Consider the following 19,406-nt stretch of genomic DNA (forward strand, 5'->3'; position numbering starts at 1 on the left):
AGCTCAGAATACATTAAATAAAAGTATACTGTACAATTAAAACACAAAACAAGGCCAACCATTAAAACAGGATTACATTAATTCCAATGAAAAAATTTTTAGAATGCAATTAAAACACATCCCTTGGAAATACAGCATACACAGCTAGCAACAGTGGTCTGCCTTTTGGGGTTTTTTGACTTTACATTTCCTCTTTCAAAACAGAATCTTCCCAGGATGCTATCCTACGTCTCCCCCTAGGTGCTTCCTCTACAGCAGGGACAGTGGGTAGGGTACAGCTACATAAGTGACAGATAGTGATCTAGTTTGGGTCACTTTGGAACAGTAGGGCTTAATTAAATCACTCCTTCCGTTCAGATGGAAGTCGCTCCTGCAGCCGCTGTACTTGCGATCTAGTCAACCACATGTTGTTGTCAGATTGTTTTGTTTTGTCACAATGTCTCCCTTCCCTTCTTGCTCCCTGCCTCTCGTCTTCTCTTTTGCAACAGCTGTAGGCAGATTGAGAAACAGCCTGTTTCTGTTTGCTTGCAGGTGGGCATTAATGCTGGGGGGGGGGTTGCAGATAAAGGGAGAGGATTGTGGAGTGGACGTTTTAGTCCCGCATTTTTCCTTTAATTAAGAAAACAAATACTGTATGTCTTTTTCCATTTCAAAATAGGGCAGAGGGTGTCATCTGCAGTCACATCCAGACCACTCCAACCTCTACACAGCACCATTAACATGTAAAAAAATTAAATACGCACCCCAATGCCACAATGGAGCGGATTTAGGTGATCACAAGCAAGCAAACTGTGTTTGTTTGGACCAATCCCAATCGTTCCAAATAAACTGTAGGCTCCAACCCTAGAACAATCTGGGATGTACTGGTCCCCATTAGGGACAAATTGGAATGCTCTAACAAGAATGCAATGTAGTCAGTGTTTTTCAGAGCCATCACAACTGTTCCAGCGAGGGGCAACAGAGCAGGATAAACTCCAATGTAGCCAGCAAATGAAAGTTTACAGCAGCACTTTCAAAGTTCTGTAAGTCCAGCAATTTCTATAGAATACAGCAAGTCTTTTTAAGCAAGGAAAAGACTGAAATCCTATTGCACTTGGCAAAACAGTTTCACCCACAGGGCGTTACATCCAAGCAGTCTGCCTTGTGTGCCTGATTGTGCAACTGATTTTGCAAGTAGTTACACAGCTACACAATAAATAGGATTTTGGCCAAGGTATTCTTATTTACAATATTTTAGTTACTCCACTGTCCAACACAACAAGGATTTACAGAGAGGAACAGAAGCAATGTAAACACCAGTACTTTATTTCACAATAGAAAACTCTGTCATTACAAATAGATTTAAATAATACTATACAAAAAGTACCAAGTACATGAGCTTGCAAAGTAGGAGTGATGGAATATTTTCAAAAAAACTTTGGACATATTTCTTCAGTAGAAACTACCGTAAGTGGTAATCTGATTGTGCAACACATAGTGAGTTTCTTTTGCAAAATATAGTCAAGAATATCCTCTCAATCCAAACTTTGAAAGCAAGTGCAATTACACTCTGTTTTAAAGCAGTGGTGAACACTTAGTAGGTGGGCATGTGGACCGTAGACTACAGCTCAAGGCCATTTTTGTGTTGTCCCTCCACCCTGCAGCCTCCAGGCCCTTATGCTACACCATGAGCAGTATTTGCAAGAGGATCGCCTTCTCCTTCTCCCAAGAGCCTCCAGGACTGATGCTATTGTGATAAAACTGTGCACATAGCCAACATACATCAACAATTAAAAATAAACAGACAAAATAGCAGTGGACATCCTGTCACTTTTGTTTTTATTTTCCTGCTGTTCTGAGGGTGAATGGGAGAACCTGGGAGCAAAAATTGACCCCAGATCCTCCTGTTGTCCATCTTAAGGGACAGTAACTTACTTACTGCTCCAAGTTGGCAGCCTACAGCAGAGAAGAGAGATGCTAATCAAAGAAGTTTCCAGATTACTCTGTATTAGAATCACAGGCCCGGCAAAGTTTCCCCTGCTGCCAGGTCCTCAGTATGGTACTGTATCAGCACACCTAGTGTTCACTCCTGTCTGAGTCTGATACTCACAAACATCGTTCCCAGCAGATGGCTACAATTCTTCAGCTAGGCTTTATCTGTGGGGCACTGAAATTGCTAGACTGTATTGTTACAAATGAGGAAGAGAATGGGGGTACATATGTACCAGACATGCTCCTATCTAAATTAAATACATGCCAATAAGAACTTATCTCAACGGAAGAAACATATTTTGCTGCAGTCAATGTGAAATATTTTAAGTTGGACCATGCTCGTACTGAAAACAAATCACTCCATAATTACAAGCATACTATATTTTCAAAAACGATTTAACAATTATTTTTATACTACCTGTAGAATTTAAAGACCATGTACAAAACTAACAGGCCTACTGCAGGCTGGCAAGTTTACTTTCCAACTTTGTGTGACACAAACTTTCAGGAAATTATGCATAATGTCCAAGGAAAGCCAAATGCCTCTAAGATTTCCTTCTCTGAAGGCAGCTCTACTGAAAAATAAAGACACTCCTGTTGTTCTCAGGCAATCTTTCCAATCCTACTAACTGAAGTAACAACAAAACACAAGGTTTTATTCACAAAATTAAAAAAAATCCTTCCAGCAAGGATCTTAGGGCAGACATACATAAGCCTATCCCATTTTATTCTCACAACAATCTGTGAGACAGCTTATCCTGAGAGATAGGGTGCTTTCCAAATAGATTGCTCCTAGTGCTATTATTCCAAAAGACCGGTATATTTATTATGTCCTCCTCTTCTTTTTGGCAAAACAAAAGATGAATAAAGCCATAGGGCAACCAGGTCACAGTAGAAGATAATGATATCTGGATCTACTGCCTAAAATTCTGGGTTTGAGCCAGAGAAACCAAACCATTTAGATGTCCATGTTGGAAGGCCTCCCAGCAACTGACCCAAGATCACCCAACACAATCCACTTGGTAAAGGTGCAAAAATGTGTTGTTGCTCTTCTCTACACTTTTGCTTTCAGTGAGTTTACAAGACTGTATGATCCATTGATCTTTGCCTTCCTAGAGATGTAAATCAAGATGGCTGCCACAGGACCAGCTGCTGTTGCTAAGGCTGCTATTGCAATGATGATAGGAGTCACATAATTTGGTTCTTCCATTCTGGCTGAAAATAAAGAGGAGAAAACTGACTGTAAGCTACTACATTAGCAATTTTATTTTAATTATAAACTTCTCAAGAGCAAAATTCAAAGAGGAAGTTCTAATAGTCTGTTTGACAATGTATTTTAGTATGATGTTTCATGTGAATTTTGACTGAGGAAGTAGACTGCAATCAATGAAAGCTGATGCTAAAATAAATCTGTCAGTCTCAAAGCAGGTATAAGACTTTATTTTTTGTTACATCAACAGCAAAATATTTTTTCCCTTTTGGATTTAATGTCATCTCCCCTTCCATCTACATATGCCTGTGCCATTAAATTCAGGGATCCTATATACCAGTAATGGCCAATCCTATCAATTCTTTGCACCAGAAGCAACAGATGAATTAAACAACTCTATTTGTGTATTCATGAAGGCTTTCATGGCCGGGATCAAATGGTTGATGTGGGTTTTTCAGGCTCTTTGGCCGTGTTCTGAAGGTTGTTCTTCCTGACATTTCGCCAGTCTCAGTGGCCAGCATCTTTAGAGGACTGAAGTAGGAACTATCTCCATGCTCTATTGCTGTTTGTTGGACAGTTGAGTATTTATAGCTGTGGGAACAGCTTTTGTCTGCACATCCCTAAAACAAGCTGGACATGAAATTCTATTTCAAAATATTGAAGTACTGGACAACATCAGCAATCTGTATGTTAGACTGAACAGGAAAGCCATTGAAATCCATAAACATAAACAGAACTTCAACAGAAAGGAAGAAGGCCTAAAACTAAACACAGCCTGTCTTCCAATTCTGAAAAATACACCCTGCAAAAGGTCAACGAACTCTACCCAGCCACAAGGGCCAGGGATCATTGCACAAAAAAGACCAGCTAACGACACCCATCAATCACAGTGACAGATAACCCCTTATCACAACAAAAACATGCTGATCACCCTTTCTTCTGAAAAAAGACAAAAGCTGTTCCCACAGCTATAAAAACTATCCAACAAACAGTAACAGGGCATGGATAGAGTTCCTATTCCAGTCCTCTGAAGATGCCGGCCACAGAGACTGACGAAACGTCAGGAAGAACTCTGTCTTCATTATGAAAAGCAGAAACATACTGTAGCACCATTAATTTGTTTTGGAATGTATAATAAAAACGAAATGCAAAAAGTTGTGACATTTTAAAGACCAACAGGTTTATTTCACGATTATGATCTTCGGAGAAACAGAGCATGGATTATCTCATGCGGTTTCTACTCCTCTGCCCTGTCCTCTGTGTATATAAACTAGTGGTTTAACTATTATGTTCCACATGCAGGAGGAAGTAGGGCATAATTCACAAACACACTAAAACAAACCTTCAGTTCTTTAAAGTGCCAGAACTATTTTCTGTTTTTGCAGTACGTAAATATATGCACTGAATTAATTATAAGGCTCATTTTCTATCTCTGTCCACGTCAAGCTTGCACCAAATGGCTCATTCGTCTGCTAGTTTTCCATGAGAATAAAAGACATTGCTAGATCACAAACCCCATGCAAGAGTTTTTAAAATGGACAGAGTACAGTAGTAAGATCTTGGGGAAATCCTATGAATATGCACTGATTAGAGGCAAGGAATAAATTACCTACCAATGATTATTTCTATTTCTTCTGTACCATTTTCATCATTGTCAGAACTAGTCACTACATATGTGACTGTATCATATTTCATTGTTGTGTATGTTGTGAAGGCTGTGTCTTCTGGAGTTGCAGAAGTTTCATTTTCCATTTGACCATGCCTGTCAGCCTCTTGATGTGGAGTATTATAGGCTGTAGTCTCAGTAGTGAAATCTTCTACCTCAGTAAAAATTTCTGGTGCATCAGTTAATGCTGGTGTAGTTGGTGAAAACACTGATTGGAAACAAAGAAGCACCATTTTGTCATGTCAGCAACCAATGTGATAAAAAAGGGAAGAAATATTATACTAGGTGAATGTTGACAAATATTGAAACAAAGTATCACAGATTGATAAAATGCTGATAATCTGTCAGATATTTGACTATCTAGAGATCAGCTGGAGAACAATCAACACTAAAAGTCTGAATAAGGTACAGTGGGGTCTTGACTTACGAATGACCCTACTTGCGAACAATTCAACTTACGAACCCACCCTATAGGGGAAATAAGGACTCGACATACGAACTTCCCTCGAGTTACGAACAGGAAAAAAGTGCCCCCTCCCCTTAGAGGCTTCTGGAGGGGAAAAAAGGGTCAGAAACTTAAAACTAAATAAAAGAAAGTCACTTACCAGGCCTTGGTAGCCCCCAAACAGCAGGAAAAAGAGCAGGAAACAGCTAAAAGCCCACACCAGAAGGGAGCCTGGCAGCCATTTTGTGCTTCCCCCCCTCCGTCCTGCACCCTCCTCTCCCTGCCTATCAGCTGATCGGATGCCTCTGAAGAGGCTTGGGGAGGCTTGCTCAGCACCTAAAAAGCCTGCCTGTGTGTCTTTGTGCTGAAAAAATCAGCACAACATGCTTTAAAACATGATTTAAAATTGGCTTCGTTGAAAAAAAAGATTTCTAAAGTGCTTTGAAAACTGTTCCCTGTCTTCCTCCTCGTTTCCTGAACCTAAGGGGAAAAAAAGAAAAAATATCCCCCTCTAGTGGCAGGTGGAATAGCAGCTTCCCATTAGTTTCTATGGACGGAAAAGAGCAGATACAGATTAAATGGTTTTCAATGCATTCCTATGGGAAATTCAGATTCGACCTACGAACTTTTCGACCTACAAACCACCTTCCAATACGGATTAAGTTCGTAAGTCGAGACCCCACTGTATGAGTCTACAAATTCAAACAGAAATTATTTAACTGTAAATTTTAATTCACCTTCAACAACTAATTCCACAGCTTTGTTGTCTTTTCCAGCATGGTTACTTCCTTCACACTCATAATGCCCCATATCTTCAGCCTGTACTTTCTCCAGTGTTAAGGTACCATCTCCTGAAACAAGTCGAGAACCTCCATTTGGTAGCCGTTTCTTCCAGGAAACTTTTGGGGTGGGACTGCCATCGGTAGAACATATCATAATTACAGTGTCACCTTCTTTCACTATGTTAGAAGGGGAGACAACAATTGTTGTATTCCTTGGTCCATCTAAAACAGAACACAAAATTGAACAGCTCCTTACTGATTGTACACAGTCAGGGTAACACAACTGTCACATAATTAGGTACTACCAATCAGATCAGAAGTTTTGCACATCTTTTCATGTATGATTCATGTATCTTCAAGACGCCAATTCCTCAAAAGATCTGGCCAAGAGACACTACTTTTGAGAACTTGAATGATATCTATTTCTAGTCACAGGAGAAACAGGCATCTTTCTAGGACAAATCTGGGAATTGGAGATTACAAGATTTGCAGTGGAAATACCAGCCCTTTCTTTGTGGAAGCACTTCACAAGAATCATTTGATGTGGTTCAAGCTGAGAGAAAATAAATGGTGTAAGCAAATCATGGTTCAGTGAAGGCTAGTACTTGGTTCTCCTAATCCAGTTTTAAATCATTATCCAGGACCATACCTTTTTAGCTGAAGGAGTTAAGAGAAGAGAGAGAATTCCATGTATTCTAGATGTGAATTTATGGCTACAGTATATTTAATATAATGTTCTGAAATATGACGGTAAGCTGAATTTTTGTCTCCAAATACATAATGCATCTACTTTGTTACATCAATCCTTTGTTATCCTTGCCTTTCCATTCTTCAGTCATAACTCAGAGTTATACTACAATTCCCGCCACCTTTAAGCTGTAAGAAAAGGCCCTGATGGAAGACAGTGGGAGTTACAAATGCAACATATGGTGGCAGGATGGGTGGGGGCAGATAACTGATGTGAAGGAATGCCTTTGACGTCAGGAGTTTGTCTTGGCTTATCTTGTTCTTATGAGGTCCCTTATACACTGATAAGTTCTGTACTTATTACTATCATAATTACATGATGTTAAGTTGATTCCAACATATGGTGACCTTTTGCAGAGTTTTCTAGATAGACAATACAGTGGTGCTTCACTTGACGAGGATAATCCATTCCAGCGAAATCGCTGTAGAGCAAAATCCTTATCAAGCGAATTAAAAAATCCTATTGAAATGCATTGAAAACCGTTCAATGGGTTCCAATGGGCGAAATACCTGCTCGTCCAGCAAAGATCCTCCATAGGGCGGCCATTTTCCGATGCCTGTGCAGTGAAAAATGCCTCCTAAAAACAGTGGGGAGCCATTTTAAGCAGCCAGCGGCCATTTTGAAAACCCGGCGATCAGCTCTTTTGATCAACGTAATGCAAAGAATTGGTTCCCAAAGCAGGGAACCGACTGTCGCAAAGCGGATTTTGCCCATTAAAACATTGTTTTGTGATCGCAATTGCGATCGCAAAAACATCGTCGTGAAGCAGATTCGTCATGAATCAGGGTAATCGTTAAGCGGGGCACCACTGTACTTAGAAGTGATTTACCATTCCCCTTCTGGGGATGCCTTGGGACTATGGCACTCATCCAGTGTTATACAGACTGGCTCTTCTGCCAGGAGTCATAGTTGGGAATCAAAGTCCAAATCTTCGGCTCCACAGCCAGACACACTGAAGTATCTAACCAGCCACTATTTCTATTGATTATTTGAGTTATTCTCCCCCTCCTTCAAAAAGTTCGGGGCAGCTAACAATATGCATAAAAGCACAAAGCTAAAATCACTGATATTTAAAATCACAAATTAGAAATGTATACTAATATAGTAAAAGCACTACAGATGAGTAGCAGTAACAAACAAATAAAACACATCCCATTTCTCAGAAAAATTGTACAAATATACATGTTGTTAACCAGCACCTGGCAGAGAAGTGTGTGTTGCACATGTTTGTGTGTGTGAGAGAGATCTAACAGAAAGGAGTTCCAAACATGGGGTGCCACTACAAAGAAGGCTCTGACAACTGTAGTGCCCTGGAAAGACATAAGCAAACTTTTCCTAGCTGAACCTAAATCCCAGCTAGGCTGGTACTAGGGAAGACATTCCTTTAAGCATAACTATATAATGTAAAGACAAGGATGGAAAGATCCTCTATGGTTTTGATACAAACCCATTTCCCTATGGTCCCATAAATAGGTAGATTTATTTATTCACTCATTTTAAATCTCTACAATCTGCTTTTCAAAACAAAAGCTTTAAAGGGCAGATTATAATGCAACTAAAAGTATAAGTGCCATCACTCATCACAACATTTAATTAAGAAGCACCAAAACATTACAACTAACATCCATAAGTCCAAGGAAGACATCTTCTGTAACCGGATGGTATCTATGGATACCTGAAGAAAAGTCAATGGGGGTCACCTAAAAAAGAGGGCCTTTACTGAGCCCCTTGACTTGCCATGCAAGGAAGAAATGCTTCATCGCCTAGAAATGCAGAGATAAGTATTGGTGTGATGAAAACTTACATTCCACATGCAGTGCTCTTGTCATTTGAGCCTCCCCAAATTCATTCTTCACTTGACATTTATAGTCTCCTGCATCAGTAGGGGCCACTCTTGGGATGTGGACAAAACCATCCTGACTCTCCAGGACGGCATCTTCAGTAGCAGACTTCTTCATAATTAAGATATCAGCGGGAGGGCTGCTTTTCACAGAACACTGCAGAGTCACATGTTCTCCTTCTCGCACGCTAGTGCTAGGAAAGATAGAGAGCTCTGGGTGGACAGGGGGACCTGGATGAAGAATATAACCCAAAACTTACTTCAGTATCAGTGTGAAATACTTCACGTCTCTACCACATAACTACCATATTAAAACTGATGTTTACCACATTTTATGCAGTGTGAAAAACATATGCAGTCTCTTGGAAGAAAAGAAGATCTGGTGTCTACACAGAGCTCCTTCCTTTTCCTAATTACTTCAGGAAGGAGTTCTTCTTTTGATTAGTCCCCACAAACACACCTAGGGCAGCAAGAATCATCTCAGTATCTTGGTCACACGATTGGGCCAGACTGGAAAAATATGATCCTGTAGCAGGATCTCATTGACTTATACTATCAGGAACAAGAACTCATGCTTTTAAGAACAATGACTCACAATATTAAGAACAAGGACTCTCCCAAACTCTGGTATGTAGCAAATTTGTACAGTGGTGCCCCGTATAGCGAGGTTAATCCGTTCCGGATTAACCTTCGCTATACGAAAACATCGCTGTGCGGGGCAGGAAAACCTGTTGGAACGCATTAAACTTAGTTTAATGCGTTCCAATAAGTGTGTAAACTTACCCCCTCCAGCGATGTTTTCGCTCCGGCGGCCATTTTGGAGCCGCCGATCAGCTGTTCGGCGGCTCCAAAATGGCTGCCGGAGCCCCAATCGTCGCAAAGCGAGTGCGGCGATTGGGGCTGATCCGTATAGCGATCCCCAAAAAGGGATCGCTATACGGATTTTTCGTTAAACGGTGCACTCGTTAAGCGAGGCACCACTGTACTTCTTTCAAATATTAATCCTGTTGCAACACCAAATGAATTCCCAGCATAAAATGAGGATGGAATAATTACAAAGACAAGATTATCAATTATCAACAAAGCAGTCAATAACCTCTTTCCTGACAGTGAGCTGAAGCCAAGAAAGAGACGCAAGGACACTCCCTTGCACTTCCTTCCCAGCTTCATCTTTTTGGATTTAGCTCAGTTCTATAGACAAGATACCCTATCCCTGCAGCATCATACCTTGTATGGTAACAGACACTGTTCTGTTCTCCACTTCCTTAGTTACATTGTTTGTTGCTTCACAGATGTAAATTCCGGAGCTGGAGAACTGTGTGTGTGGGATGTGCAGGTTGTAACTTTCTTCAATGAACTGGACAGTGCCATCAGCTAGCTGCTTCTTCCACACAATTGTTGTTGGTGGATGACTTTCAGTCTCACAGCTGAGTGTCAGTGCTTCCCCTTCAGAAAGGGTGGTCGCTGGGAATGCAGTGATGCGAGTGTTCAGTGGGCCAACTAGAAGAAAGCAAAAAGTGAACAGTTTAAAGTACAAAGATGAAAAAGGTATGAGTTGCAGAAAATGTTCAGCATGAAGAAACTGCTGAAAATCTTAAGGAAATGGTCTGGATGGAAGAACACCCAGTGTCATGTGGTACCTTATTTTAAAGTTGAAAATGATCAGAAATATACAAACATTAAATACACAAAAACTAAAGGGGAAACAGTCAACTGTACAAACAAACCCTGTTGTTGTGTGCTGACAAGTAATTTCTAATATATGACAATTCTTATAGAGTTTTTGAGGGATATTGAATGTTCACGGAAGTGTTTACCATTGCTACCCCCAGTGAATTTCATAGCAGAGAGGGATTTGGACCTTCATCTCCTGAGCCGTAGTCCAATAGACTTGCTCCCAATAATGATATAATACAATAGCAATAGCAATAGCAATAGCAGTAGTAGTAGTAGTAGTAGTAGTAGTAGTAGTAGTAGAAGAGCTGGAAGGGATGCTATGGATCAACGTTCAGCCCCTGACAGGAAGGCAAGGTAGGGAATCGAACTCCCAACTTCTAGCTCTGCAGCCAAATACCTAAACCACTGAGTTATGTCACCAAGTTAATTCTAACTCATGACAACCCTTTCTAAAGTTTCTGAGGCATGAACTAGTAAAATTTGTTTATCAGTCCCTCCTTCAGGTGATATTTTGGCCCTGTGCAGCTCCTGGGAGACACACCTGGGAACTGAACTCCCAGCCCTGACTCCTTCTGTTCCAAATAAACAAGAAGAAAACAGAGAATTTCTCCATATCAAAACTTGTAAGATTACTTTTGACGGTCTCCTAAATACTACTGAGGGGGTGACAGTGACCTTAAAGGAAGAGGAAATCTCAGTAGAGACCCCGTATCTGAAAACTGTTGCATCAATTGTATTGGTTCACACTGTACTCAGCCTATCTCCCAGAACTGTTATGGAGATAACAGTTGCATGTCCAGAGTGACAGGAGATAGAAGCTTGTATGCCAATCCCAGCTCCTTGGAACATAAACAAGCAATAAAGTAAGTTCATTTGGTCCTTTTTGTATGTGTAGTATTCCTGATGCCAGGTATGTGAGGCCTGAAATAATACATGCAGCATCCTAACTTCATCAAACTTTGATACACACAAAGATACATACGATCTAACAATGCAATATACACATTTGCTTTGAAGCTTTAATAACCTCAAGATACTCACAGTTGACGTTGAGTACATGTGTCGTCTTCCTCTCCTTGGGCTCAAACTCCATGTCCTCTATTGGCAGTTCAGCTAAACATGTGATTTCTTTTCCAATATCTTCTTTAGTGGGGGTAAAGTTAACGTTTACAGTTTTTGTTTGTACTGAACTAGAATGTGACTCATCACAACATTGTCCAATGGGAAGAACTTCATCACCTTTCTTCAGAGATAGCACCAGTTGTTCAGACGGAAACACTTTAGGAACACGGCAGGTGATGCTAGCTGGTTTTCCGAGAACCAATGGGCTACTAACCTCAATAACAGGATCACTGGGAAAGGCTAAAATAATACATACAGAAAAGTTATCAGAGAAATAGATTCAACAGCATCTGAATCAGGGTGAATAAAAAATCAGTGTTTTTTAAAAAATCAAATTGATTTAAATAATTATTTAAATACTATAAAAACGTACATTTTTTAAAAATTTAAACCGTTCTGACTGAAAAGAAATGAAATGCCAGTGTGAGAGTTTCCATAATAGTATTTTTGCCTTACTGACCTGTGCACTTTCTGTATTTGTTTAACAAAAATCTAAAAGGGAAAATTGTTCCAATTGGACCCCATTGAAAACCAATGAAGCTGTTCAAGAACCAGACAGTACCTCATGCAGTACCTATTCATTTAAATTGAAAAAAAAATCCTCATAAATGGTGTTTGCTACTACCATAAGCGTGTCTAGTCGCGCTGGCCACGTGACCATAGAAATTGTCTTCAGACAAACGCTGGCTCTACGGCTTGGAAACAGGAATGAGCACCGCCCCATAGAGTTGGACACAACTGGACTAAATGTCAAGGGGAACCTTTATCTTACTACTGCACCATTAAATGTATATGACTTCAGGTTTTAAATCTATTTCTCCCCATATTCCATATATTCAAATGCATGTTGAACTGAACCTGCTACGGCATTATCAACAAATTCAGAAATGGGCAAAACTGGACACTAGCTCTTTTCATATAGACCCATTTCTCTTATAGGACTGACTTTACAACAGAAGCACAGCTCCAGAGAAATAGTATTCCATTCGGACCAGCTAGCTTTTGATCTAGATTTAGGGAGAGTTAAATGTGCTTCAAAAGCTTGCACCGAATCTTTTAAACAAAATATCAAAATATGATATTTTAACATATTTGTGCACAAGAATTATTACAGATTCAACCATTATCTAGTTACTTACAATAAATGTTAATCTGGACTCTTTTTTCTCTTTTCTCTTCTCCACAGTGAGCATTACAGAAATAGGTATACTCATTTTCAAATCCAACAGACTCCACAGTTAAAAATGAATTGGGTCCTTGGGTACTCATAATCCCGCCTAATGGGGAATCCAGGTGTGTTCTCCAAGAGAAATTAGGGGATATACATCCAGTTGTACGGCACCTTAACACCAGCATTTGACCAATCTGTGCAGCAACCTTGTGACCAGGCGCAATGTCTTCAATTTCAAATGCTTCAGCTGAAACAACAGACAAGTATGTTTAGGGTTAACATGTGTACATAGTTTTACTGAGCTCCATTTTTCTCTGTAGTCTCTGTTACATACGCAGGTACTGTAGATAACAGCATAATTTTACAATTTGTAATGGCTAAAGAAACCTTGACTGACATTAAGTCCATTTATACGTGTGTCCATCATGTGAATAAATTTTACCTCAGCTGTTTCTTTCTGCATTCTTGTTTTGTAGAGTTTCTTTTCCAGTATAGCAACTTTTATTTTTGCTTGTTAAATTCATAATACATATGAGATCAGTAATACAATGCAAGCAGCTCTGGTAATCTTAAAAATACCCATTATATACATACCTCTCTCCACTACAGAGGCATTTGTTAAATTCCAGTGGGATTTATGTTTCATTTCTTTCTTTTTGCTAAGTTCTGCTAATGAACACTTTCCCATCCATGCTAGTGAAAAATGTTCTGTTCTCTGCTGCCATATTGTCTGGAGGCAGACTGCTGAAATTTGACCCACTTGGCCACATACTGTACTGTTATTTTCCTTCACAACTTCCAGACCCATATTTCCCCACAAGACTCAAAGGTATAGTCTATCATGTATTAAAACACGCTATTCCTGTTGTTTTCTTTAATTGTACAGTATTAATGCCTACAGTTGATCTTTACAGTTCTTTTCTCTCTTTTTTTTCTCTGTCTTCTTTTGCCTGATTTTTCGTTTCATGCTGGGATGTTTACAGAACTGAATACCAAACAGAAGTCATGAATCATAGCACTTAAGAGTCCAGCATGAATGTTTTACAGTGTTAATCCCTGTTTTCCACCTCACATGTCTGACAAAGTGAGCCAAGAAGGTGCACAAAAGCTTATATTAAAATATCATAATTAGTCTTTAAGATGCCACAATGCTTTTTTTCCTTTTCCTTTTTGCTTCATATGCTTGCAGACTAATATGGCAATCTCTCTTAAAACTGCAACTATGAATTTAACAGAGCATAATAATCTTGGCATCATAAAAAAATCTTTGCACAATGAGAAAATGAACTTGATCCACAAAAGCTCACATTAAAATATAGCAGTTAAAATGTCACAATACTTTTGTCTATTGCTTTGCTGTTTTGGGATTATTATTATTATTATTTTGTCTGATGTTTTTATAGCATATAGACAAACTGGAGTTGTTGTCTGAATACAGGTGTATTGATCTGATGGTCACTCCATGCATGACTAACTTATTTGGAAGTTAGTCATGGAATAAGAGTGAAATCCTGCACACACACACACCCGACTAAGGCAGAAACACCACTGGGCTCAGTGGAAGCCAGTCTTGTATAGACCACATTGTAAGTCTGCTCAAATATTTTTATGCAACTTTGTCATGATTAGTTTGTCAAGCAAAGCTAGATTATTACTCCAAGTCAATGAACCATGTCGGCCAAAATCCAATACTGTAACTTACACCATGTGGCTAATTAAAAAAAACTTGTGGCTAATAATGTTACATTAAAATTTTCTGATCTCCCTTCCACCCACTCCTCAAGATCACAAAGCTTCACCTTGGGATTCCTTTCATTGGGGGATGCCACTGGGGCCCGCAGAACTGTCAGGGGAGTCTATAATTGTCACTGCTGGCTTTCCCATTATGAAAGAGACTGTGGGGGGATTGGGCACTGGAAAGTTTTGATGCAGCTGATGATGTCAACAGCCTTACGCAGTGTACATTAAAGCAACAGGATTTTAGCCAATGTATAAATAATATGACCACACTATTATTAATAGTGTGATGGGTTCAGTGTGGCTTATAACCAAGTAAAGAAGCACAGAATTACTGCCTGAATTAACAATCCTTGGCAAATTTATTTGGAAGTAAATGCCAATGAGAATAAAATGACCAATTAAAAGCCAGTTTAGACTATAAAATAGGAGTTCCAGTGTAACTCATAGGTCACTTAAATCTGAATATTAGAAATTAATCTGATGTTAGTGTCATTCAAAGCTTGTTTACACATATAGCTGTGGTAATAGATGAGGTAAAGAACTTAGACTTCTTGGGGAAGACTGTATTCATCATAACTTTAATACTTCAAGGCTGCAGTGCTATAAACATATGTATATTTGGAAGTAAACCGCTTTGGCCAAATTCCTATTGGTATTTGCATAAGGTTTACGTAATTTGCCTCTTGCAAGGTGGTATTTGTGGCAGTACAGGTACAGTACATGCAATCTCAAAACTCCAGCTAATTCATAAGGTGCACAAACACATTTCAATCATGCACCCCCATCATATGCTCAACTGAAACAACTCCGAAGCATCCTGACACATCATCAATTAGTAATCATAGCAAGTTATACAAACATAACACAGAACACGAATAGGCTGCTGGCCACTGAATTCAATAGCACTTACACCAATGCACAAGATCAGGTTGTAACTGAAAAATACCAGCTAATTCTTAAACCAGAACTGAACTTCAGGTGTTTACATTTAAGTCAATAGCTATAACACTTCATAAATACATAAAAGTATGTATCTGAGATAACAAAGGCCAACTTGTTTTAAACAGCTGACAGTAAGTTAATTGTGCTTTTAAGTGAGTGGTATTCAATCCAAGAAAATGCTGAACGCTCACAGGGAGTGAGCATATTTAATACACATCTGAACTTCCACCACTCAATTACCCCAGTACTTGAAACTTCTAAATAATTTAGGTAGCTTCCTTTGTAGACTTCCTTTGGAGCAAATATCAAAGAACTCAGCAAAACCATTTAATACAAACTTAACCCGAGAGTCAGCCTTGCTGAATTCAATGGGACACGTTTCTGCGTAGATTTGCGCAAAATTGTACGTACTGTTTCTGAGGAAGCAGGAGGCTAACAGCACATTCTTGCACTTGCTTACTCAAGTACAGTAATTCCCACAATATTCAGTGCAATGGATTCCAAATCTGCCACTCTTTTACACCTAAACCAGGCAAGGGCAGATTCTGGCCTTAGCGTTGTGGTTGGACTACAACTCCCATTATAATTTTCTGGACATGCTGGCTAGGGCTCTTGGGAGTTGTAGTCCAACCACATTTGGATGGTCGATATAAGTTTGTATTGCAATCGTTATTTAGAAACCCTTCCAGTTACTGTATTATTTATAAAATCATAGTATAAGCATATCCTATAATCAACCTGAGCGTGTGATTTAAAAAAAATATATGTGCAGTTAAACAAACCTGTCTTCTAAAGTGGGGGGGGGGAGCCCATGTCAAGTTCAGACAGAGTAACTTTGTAAAACACAGGCACATCAAAACCTTAAAACAAGGGGGACGGGGGAGTGAGGAAACTCACATGTCAGGATGGCCACCAGCAGCAAGAGAGCTGCGTGGGCGGAGGTGCCTCTGCCCATTTGATCTCGTCCTCGTCTTACTCCGGACTTCAGCTGGCAAAGGAGGCCCCCGTGGCAGAATCGGGGCCGCTGCGCCTTCCACAAGGACCGCCAAGAGGGTGGCTTTGAACGAGAAAGCGCTGCGCCAGGACCTCGTCGCGTGCTTTTTAAAACAGGGAAGAGTGAGCGCGCGCGGGGGGGGGGGGTCGGGAAGGCGGGAGCAAAGGCTGGAATTTCCATGGCGGGGAAACCCCCGAAGCAAGGATGAAAATCGAAATTCCCCGTCAGGGAAAGGTGGCCGGCCGGACACTCTGGAGCCCTGGCGCCCCTCTGAGGTGTCTCGGGGGAGCTGGCCCCATCCTGGCTCCCACAATGAACGCGCCAGACGATGATGGTTCAGCTAAGCCCTGAGGGCGGGGAGGGACGTTTTAAGGCAGCCGATAAGTTGCCGCTAACGTATAACGAGAAGCCGTTTGATTGGGAAAAACAACTAATAAATAATACTATGGAAGCTGGGCTGCCGAGAGGGTCGGTGCAACCTGAGACGAACGTGATGTCCGAGCCTCTCCCCCCCCCCCCCGACACAGAGAGAGTTTACTTAAAACATCTCTTCAGTCCTGCAAGGCTTCCTCTCGACAGGTTGGTAGCCTCCCCCCCCCCCCCCGGCCACGCAAAAGGATGATATCGGTCAACCTATCAGGGCTGTTGTGATTGATATTAACACCACCGAGACTGCAACGTGTTTTGGCTGCCTCGTGTGCTGCCTCACCTGCACGGGTGAGCAGATGGTAATTTCCACAAAGGAGGGGGGAGGAAGTGTGGCTTGCAGGTGGTTTGCCACAAGCTGGCTAGGAATAATGGTGTAAGAATAGGAAAGAGCCTCTTCTTGTGGGAACATAAGAGCTGTGTGTGAAGGCTTCAGGGTGCTGTATGAGGCTTGTGTGCTATATGGAAATATTGAGTAGTCCAAAAGGGGTGTGGTGAAGTGAACAAGCCATTTTGCCCCCAACATTATTCATCAATTAAAAAGTATCAGGAGGGACTGGTCCCCTGGATCCTGGACAGGGAACAGCTGATGAAGGGTGTGGGTGGAATGGACAGGAATGATGCTTGAAGGGCTGAGAATAGAGAAGACGGCACACTGGCGCACAATAGCTTCTTTTACATCATTGTGATATTAGCAAGGTGGACCTGAATTTGCTGCCATTGGACAAGGAGAAGCTGGGATCCCTTTCATTCCAGATACAGAAACCAAGTGGACTTGTCAGTCCAAATTGTTTGAGGCTTTAACAAGATCCTAAGAATCCTACATGTGTGTGTTCTGTGCCGTAAAGTTGGAACTGACTTCTAGTGAGATATTTGAGGAGTGGTTTTAACAGTTCCACTCGTCCAGTGAGTTTCTGTGGCCAAGTGAAGATTTGAACCCTCTTCTCCAGAGACCTAGTCCCTCACTCTGTCCACTGCACCAGAGTGGGGATCCTAATAGCCCTATAGAAATCTGTAAAGCTGAAAGATAGCAGATTGGCACTTGAAACCTGCTGCAACACCTTCTTCCATCCGATCTGGCTCAAGTGGTAGGGACACTATCAATGCCGTTCCCTCCAGCATTTACTCCATTGCGCCTAAGCTGCTAATAATGACAGTTCTGGAGTGGCAAAATTAGGTCATTATCCGAAAAATACAACTTGTCAGCCTCCAAAAACCCATGGGAATATTAGATAGAGAAGGTATCAGAAAATGATGACATCAAGATATTGTGGGATTTCCGGATCTGAACTGATAGACACCCTGAACATAACATTCCAGATATAATAGTGATAGAATGAAGAAATGTCTGGACCATTGACATTGCAATTCCAGGGGATGCTAGAACTGAAGATAAGAAATTGGAAAAACTAATGAAGTACAGAGACCTGGCAGTTGAAACATCTTGCTTGTGGATGAAACACACTTCAGTGGTCCCTGTAGTCATCGGGGCTTGGGAACAATATCAAGAAATTTTACACAGTATTATAACCAGTTGCAGATCTCAGAGATAACACCATCAGAGCTACAAAAAATGACAATATTAGAAACAGCATACATGCTTCACCGATATTTAATAGATACTTAGGTTTTTGGTTAAAACTTGTATCTGTTACATATTTATTTATATATTCATTCATTCATTCATTCATTCATTCGATTTTTACCCCGCCCCTCTAGACAACATCTACTCGGGGCAGCTTACATCAGTAATACCAGTCAATGTTTTTGTACCGTAATTTTGATTTATTGTGGCTGGTGTTTAATCATCATCATCGTCATCATCTTAATATCTTTCATGATAAGAATATGTCAGAGATTCCAGAAACCTTCACTGAATATGGTGGGTAGATAAAAGAGAATGGATCTCTTGCACATTCAACATTTGGAATAGAAAGGGGATTCTGAGTTTAGTTTTGCCAGGCAAATAGTAGCTGCCAAATTGTTCTTTCCCATCTAATTCTTAAAGATGTAGAAACTCTATCTGCTTCTGCAGCTGGTCCCCCACTCAGAGATAGTCAGGCAAAAAGGATGGCTATTGCAATCTAAGCAATGGTAAAAGAGAGAGAAACATAGCCTTTTTTCTAGGACCAAGTCAGCAAATGTGCAAGGCAGAACTACCATCCAAGGCCAATTGTGGGGAAAGGAAACCTAAGAGACACATATCAACATTTAAAGAAGTAGCTGGGATAGTCACTTTGTTATCTGTAGCTTACAGTATACTGTATTACAAAAAGAAAATATAATTCAAGTGACTTTCTTCCAAACAAACCAAATCTCGGGTAGTAACAGAAGCCCCTAAAATATCTAATTGTTCAGAACTGAGGAGCACATACATAGCAGTCTGATAAGGCTAAGATGAATAGTATTAACACATTAACAGATACTTGCTTCCCATCATATGGAAATTATAATCCATAGTCCTATAGGATTTATTGTAGATGGTGGAACCAGATAATCCATAGGATTTATTGCAGAGAGCAAAGTTAGCTCTTTGTCTCCTTTCCATGTCAAGTTCCAGCACAGGATGGGGCTTTTATCTCATTATTCAGCTGGGTAATATTTATCTTTATTTGCATATAACGGCTCACTGGCAGTTAGGAAGTAGATTAGTCTCCTAACTGCTTAACTTT

The 19,406-nt window shown here is 40.4% G+C and overlaps 1 protein-coding gene across 1 annotated transcript; it reads right to left on the minus strand.

The window, feature by feature from the left end:
* Nucleotides 1–1,284: 1,284 nt before the first annotated feature.
* Nucleotides 1,285–16,625, minus strand: VCAM1 (vascular cell adhesion molecule 1). The gene is made up of 8 exons (XM_020788717.3): nt 16,212–16,625; nt 12,601–12,879; nt 11,381–11,701; nt 9,890–10,162; nt 8,627–8,893; nt 6,030–6,296; nt 4,795–5,055; nt 1,285–3,186 (listed from the first exon to the last, which is right to left on the minus strand). The coding sequence occupies exons 1-8, from the start codon at nt 16,486–16,488 to the stop codon at nt 3,026–3,028; spliced, it is 2,106 nt and encodes a 701-aa protein (XP_020644376.3). The 5' UTR covers nt 16,489–16,625; the 3' UTR covers nt 1,285–3,025.
* Nucleotides 16,626–19,406: the final 2,781 nt, after the last annotated feature.

The sequence above is a fragment of the Pogona vitticeps genome, chromosome 4 (genome assembly GCF_051106095.1).
Source record: "Pogona vitticeps strain Pit_001003342236 chromosome 4, PviZW2.1, whole genome shotgun sequence".
NCBI lineage: Eukaryota > Metazoa > Chordata > Lepidosauria > Squamata > Agamidae > Pogona > Pogona vitticeps.

Excerpts from the sequence above, each read along its gene's own strand:
- VCAM1 (XM_020788717.3), bottom strand. The coding sequence starts at position 16,488 with ATGGAAATTCCAGCCTTTGCTCCCGCCTTCCCGACCCCCCCCCCCCGC. Across the intron at positions 12,880-16,211 it reads GCTGGTGGCCATCCTGACAT|CTGAAGCATTTGAAATTGAA; the intron begins GTGAGTTTCCTC and ends CTGTTGTTTCAG. Across the intron at positions 5,056-6,029 it reads TGTGGAATTAGTTGTTGAAG|TGTTTTCACCAACTACACCA; the intron begins GTGAATTAAAAT and ends GTTTCCAATCAG.